General features: G+C 31.0%; 1 protein-coding gene across 1 annotated transcript; it reads right to left on the bottom strand.

The window, feature by feature from the left end:
* Positions 1-460: 460 nt before the first annotated feature.
* LOC132748662 (uncharacterized) lies at positions 461-5,312 on the bottom strand. The gene is made up of 3 exons (XM_060738271.1): positions 5,280-5,312; positions 4,207-4,536; positions 461-3,688 (listed from the first exon to the last, which is right to left on the bottom strand). Exons 2-3 carry the CDS (start codon positions 4,533-4,535, stop codon positions 2,332-2,334), a joined length of 1,686 nt encoding a protein of 561 aa, XP_060594254.1. The 5' UTR covers position 4,536; positions 5,280-5,312; the 3' UTR covers positions 461-2,331.
* Positions 5,313-6,324: the final 1,012 nt, after the last annotated feature.

The raw sequence follows: 6,324 nt of genomic DNA, 5'->3' as shown, positions 1-6,324 counted from the left end.
ACATCTTGCACACAATTGTAAATTTGTGTATCATGAACAATTTCCATCATTCGTAAAGTTGCATAACATCTTTTTTTTTAAAAAGACGAGTACAATGATGGAACTAAATTTAATGAGTACATTGGTGGAACGATTTTATTGCCTGCCCAATGTCGTCCAGATTTTTCCCATTAAATTATACTTTTTTCTCCCTTCCTGTTCTTGACGTCATACAAATATAATACAGTATTTGAAAGTGAAAGTAAGAAGAAGTAGCAAATTGAATGAATTCGGGTTGCTTGTTATACATTCTCATCTTAATAGTATTCTGCTTTGATAACAGACGTGTATACCAACTTGAAAATATTTACAATACAAAAATGTGCATTATATAGAATTTATTTCACCAGCAAAACATCAGTTTTAATTACATACATAAAATGTCATACCATTTTGTCAATTCATTTGGAAATAAAGTCAGTTATTGTTTTTTTTTGTTTTTTGTTTTTTTTATTATTATTTTCAGACGCAGAAAAAATGTTCCTTTAAATGGTTAGCATTGTCTAGTGGACCTCTACAAAAATGAATAAATCATGACCCTGGAGTAAAAAGAATGATGTTGCACATTGTGCACTACTAAATTGTTACATTGAAAAGATACACGTTCTCCTTGGAATTCACAAGGCCAAGACCTTTGATATTTGACAAATGTATTGCGAAGTGAAACTCTTTCAGTGCTTGAAGTGCCTATTGTTAGTCTGGGTGACCTTGAATGTGAACTATTCATCTGCTTCTACATCAAATAAATTATAACTTTATGGCATATAGGTGAGCGATTAATGTCCATGATAACTCTCTTGTTTGTTTTCACCTTAACGGCCTACTAGATAAATTTGAAGGTCACTCAAATGCTGTTCCGAAATAGAATTAATATTGTCATATATATCGGAGAAATCCGTTTGTTTTAACTATCTATTTTGTTTAAAAAAATGTTTCGACATATTTATATTTTATTGAAGCTCAAAATATTTAACTATACAAAAACAATGTAAAAAAATATGATATATAGAGATTTATTTTTATTCGTCACTTGAAATCAAGAAGAAATTTAAATACACCTATATGTCATTTTTCAAATTCGTAAAATTCAAATGCCTCCATGGCACAGTGCATATCTCTGTTGCCAGTATAGTGATGATCTGAGTTTGATTCTCGATCACGGCTTTTTATGATTTTTTTTTATTTCAAGAAAGATCACTGTTTGTTTGGACTGTAAAACGAACGTATAACGATTCCTTATCAAGAAAATAATGAAAACCACTTCGTTTAGCACACACACACACACGCATGCACGCACGCACGCATACATACATATACTTTATTTAACATAAAATTGTATACATATAATTTATATCCATATGATTCAGATAGCATATAATCATTACTACATAATACGTAGGCGTGACACATTTTACTTTAAATAGTTGATACATGTACGTTAATTGTAATTATTGTTGTTCTTGATTTCATTCATTACTTGATTATTACTCATGATAATTCTTGTCAAATACGAGTTGTACAAGTATTTTTCTTGGAATTTAAAAAATGGTAACTAAGTCTATAGCATGTAAGTAACAAGAATGTATAAATTATATTATTTTTTTCGTGAATATTAACGAATCTACAGAAATGTTCCAACATTCGAACATATTAACAATCTATTTAAAACATGATGATTATTAAAATTTTCTTACATTCATCACAAAAAATCAATCCGAATATGCACATGTGTTATTTGATACATGTTCATTTAAAGCCTAAAACGTTTAACAAAAATAAATGTTCGTTTTGTATCACCTTCAAATATTTAGCAAAATATATCCATTACAGAGTTCTATTTTTTTTTTAATTTAATTGAAACAAATCACATAATTTTAACAAGAGCTTGTATCATATAATATTTAATTGACAAGCATTCTATCTTGTTCATAGAACAATAAAATATTGACGCTTCAAAGAAATTTATAATATTTTAAATGTGTACTCGTATTTATTATTTTCTATACAGCAATTAGTACTAATACATGTCATCAAAAGAATAAAACCATGGTGCATATAAATAGCATTTTAAATAATTCGCATTGTTTTTCTTATAAGAGTTAACATAATTGACGCTATCTATGTCAATCAAATACTTTACAGCATTGATACTTATTTAGCAATTATAGCCAAACAACTGAGAAGAGTTATTTATTAAGACAGTTAATTGATATCAGAATTCTATCAACAATTGTTAGAATTCTATCAACGTTTTCTTTTATTATCAGTTGGAGTTGAAAGTAATGAAATTTTTTAGCAATCAAATTCAATTACGAATAAAGTGTTTGTGCTGCCACATCCAACAATTAAGCTATTTCTTCTCCCATCGAAGAACATACTGATTGGTGTTTTTAAGCCAAAATCTTTCCCGATCAGTTCTCCGAGACAATTCCCATCCCTGTTGAACATAACGATGTTGTTAGATTGATATGCACATAGAAATATCGTTCCATCATCAGCTACACATACACCTCGAGTATTCTTCAATCTTCTGTCTCTCAGCTCTCTAATGACCGTACCATCTTTGTTAAGACAAACAGCTCCATCAGAGCCATCTGTTACAATCACTGTGCCAGAAGTGACAGACATATGCTGAACATTGGATTTAAATATAGACTTCCCGTTTTGATCATTGACGATAGATTTAACAAGATTTGATGATGTACTGTATACGTTAACACCATTTTGTGTTGATGACCATAGATCACCACAACATATTGCTAATCCAAAAAATCCACCGTTGTTTATATTTATAGTCCTTCCTTTGGACAGAGATGAGCAAACGGTAAAAAGTTGTATTTTATTGTTGTTAAATTTCACAGCCATTTCACTGTTACTAACACAGCATATACCTGTAGGCCAAGCATCAAAATCATAGACGTTTTGTACACTATCATTAGTGTTGAGTCTTTTTATATTGTTATTGTTAAAATCAGTCAGAAGGATCGTATCATCAGGAAGTCTACATATATCAGATATGCAACATCCCTGTTTGTCATTACTCAGCTTCACATTGATCACTTTCGTTGACTTTATTGTGTACTGCCTCTGTTTCAATTTCTGCTCACCGACAATTCCAGTTGTCACGTCACCTATAGAATTTGCTTTTGCGATGATGTCCGTCAGCTCTTTATTTACAGTAAAATCGATAAATTTTGTACCTTCTGCCTCACCTTCTGTTATAAAAGTGTTTGCATCTTGGCTTGTCTTCTTCATCAACTTCATCCGGACAAATTGCTGCTCTAGGTCCAGACTGTCAATTGTATGCAGTTGTTCCTTAGTTTGTTTTAAATCTTCAGCTGTGCGACCTGATACACTGATAGCAGACACGAGTTCCTCCTTCAATGTAGAATATTTATCATTTAAACATTTTGTTGTCTCTCTTTTCAATTTTCTAATATGTTCGATAAGTTTTGTCACTGTATCATCTAGTTTCCCTTCAATAGCCTCCTTCTCTTTCTCTATTGCAGTTACATTTTGTTTCTGTTTAACTGTAAGTGACTTCATCTTGTCTTGTACAGTTTGTGTCCCATCTAATAGCGATTGAATCTCCGCTTGAGTGACACATTGTTTTGACACATCTTCAATTTTGTTTACTTCGTCACAAGACCTACAATTTGTAATTAAGGTACAATTTAATATGCAATTTTGATTCAAAAAAGAGCAAAAACAGAATCTCTAAAGACCGCCCAAAACGGCAAAACTGAAAAGGGTCGGTGTGATTGGGCCTGTTCATGTAGTGGTATTGCAAGCTACCGTCCAAGCTTCTAGCATGCTTTATAACGAATAAATATTTATGTTAATATATTGACAGTATACAGTGCCTTTGCTGTAAAACCTTTCAGTGAATAACTTTTCCATTTTGATTTTCTTACAATGAGCAGAATGCATTTAATCTATCAACATTCTTTAAAAATAATTTTCATATTCCTATGTGCGTTCACAATTCAAAATTTTACCGGAAGTATTTTTGGTCCCTTAATGTTCTTGAAATATGCTGTATATGATTAAACTGGAGGCTATACTTTATCTTATTTACAGTGGAACTTAATCAACCATTCAATTAACAAAACGTTATAAAATAAAGTAACTAAAATGTTTTCCAATTATATATACTAGAATCATTACCTATGTTCTGTTGCAATACACAGGAGGCAGTACACCATATCATGTGAAAGGCAGTACATTTCAATTTCTCGGTCTTGATGGAAAAGACATTTAATCCTGGAAACAACAACACCTTGTTTAGCATCGCTTTTATCCAGCAGTTTATGTTGCTGTGAAGCCTTGAGTCGACTATGGTATCTTGTACATGTTTTACACAAATATTCGTGACACTCAGGGCAATACTTGTCAGCCTCTTCTCTTATATTGTCTTTGCTGCAAGGTGTAAACGTGAATTCAAAATCTGCATCAGAACCGTCTTTTAACGACTGAAAATTACTTCCGTCTGCCATTCTGAAATAAATATTTTGTTATCTATTCTAAGTCTATATCTTTCTTGAAAGCTGAACTGTACAATATTTAGTTGTTTATCGAATGACATTAAATACGGCTTTAAAAAAATGACTTAGTAACCTGATACACCCTTATTTATGTTTAGTAATTTAATGCATTCTTATTTATGTTATCTCAAATCACGTGATCGTAATACGGTGTAAAGGGTAATGAGGCACTAAATTATTTCATTTCTTATCTTATATTTCTCCTTATAAGTAACCCAAATAAGTTGCAAGCACACATTTTGTTTGTTCTTTTAAAGGCCTAATGATTAAATAATATTTACGCATAACATTTCGGATAATTTTCAATTACATAGAATTAATTATGAGGTCTCATTCACTGTCCGTGTTTCAACTTGCTGAAGAGAATTTATTCTATTTCTCTATTTCAAAATCAAATCTAGAAATAAGAAAAATTTATATCACACTTAAATATGTGTGTGCATAATTATGTCAAGTTTATTTCTTACAGATACATGAAATAATTTAGAGACTCTAGCCCATGAATGTACATATTAAATGAGAAAATTATTCCTTGTATGTTTATGAAAATAACAATTACACATATCAATACAGAGAAATTGTCTATATATTAACACTATCATACTGAAGTGTCGTCTGCTTTGCTAAAATCTTTATCCAGTTAAGTGTAAAAGATTTAAAACATCGGAAAACAAATCTAGAAAAATAAATTCATACCTTCTTGTTTCGATTTCATTAAAATTGTGTAGCGTAAGAAGTGCACGGCCTATAAAATTACTAATAATCAGGTATTAGGAGTGAAACGCAACTAATTGTTTCCTTCCTTATTTTTATGTAAAAAAAAGACAATAAAAGCGACTTTCATAAATGATAAGCATTTGAGAGAACAAATATTGTCATTGCTAAGAAAAATATCCTACAGTATTAACTAGATTTCACAGGTTCGCAATTTTTATACGAGTTAAAAATTATAGTTAAACAAAACAATATATGTCTAGGTAAGATTAAAATACCATATATCGTGGTTTATTTAAGTCTTATTTCTCTGTAAAGACAATTATTGAGTAACCATATAATCCTGACAAGACAATATCGACATTGCTGTTCGTGTCTTTTTTAGGAAGTGTACGACATTCCGACCTAAAAGCTCTATGCATGTTTATATTTCTCAATGATTATAGTTTTAGATTATATCGTAAATATTATTTATATGTATACTCATAACATTGTTTCAACTATGCTGAAGGTTCATCCGTGCGAAGGAACATTTGCAACTACTTATTTCACTACAACTAATTATTCTGGGCAAACAGAGTGAGCGAATGATCTTAAAGTTTGCATACATATTATTGAGCTAAACCTACATCTATTGGAACATTAATCTCAAAAAATGATTTCCAGTCCCGACATGTCAATTAACCTCAGTGAAGTCCTTTAAGCCTTCAAGCCTTATTGTGTAGCATCCATTCTCAGAACAAGTGATTGCATTAATTTGAAACCAAACATAAATGTATATGTTTTGTAGATCATAACTGGGGGTCACACTCTGAACCCCGTGAATCTAACATAGATTTAGACTTTGTGAAAATTCTTGGTAAAAGTTTTCCAAGCAACACTAATCTTCAGACCGACATGTATGTACTGGTGTTATTCAATTGAAACTTTTAAGACATGCGAACGAAAACTGTTAACATTTACATGAAACCTAATACATGTCTTGAGATCATAATTGGAGGCCTCTATCCAAGCCCCATAAAACTCT

This window comes from Ruditapes philippinarum, unplaced genomic scaffold, assembly GCF_026571515.1.
Source record: "Ruditapes philippinarum isolate M1 unplaced genomic scaffold, ASM2657151v2 ctg13111_1_1_1_1, whole genome shotgun sequence".
Lineage (NCBI taxonomy): Eukaryota > Metazoa > Mollusca > Bivalvia > Venerida > Veneridae > Ruditapes > Ruditapes philippinarum.
The sequence above is the reverse complement of the archived record's forward strand: the minus strand, read 5'-3'. Positions and strand labels throughout refer to the sequence as shown.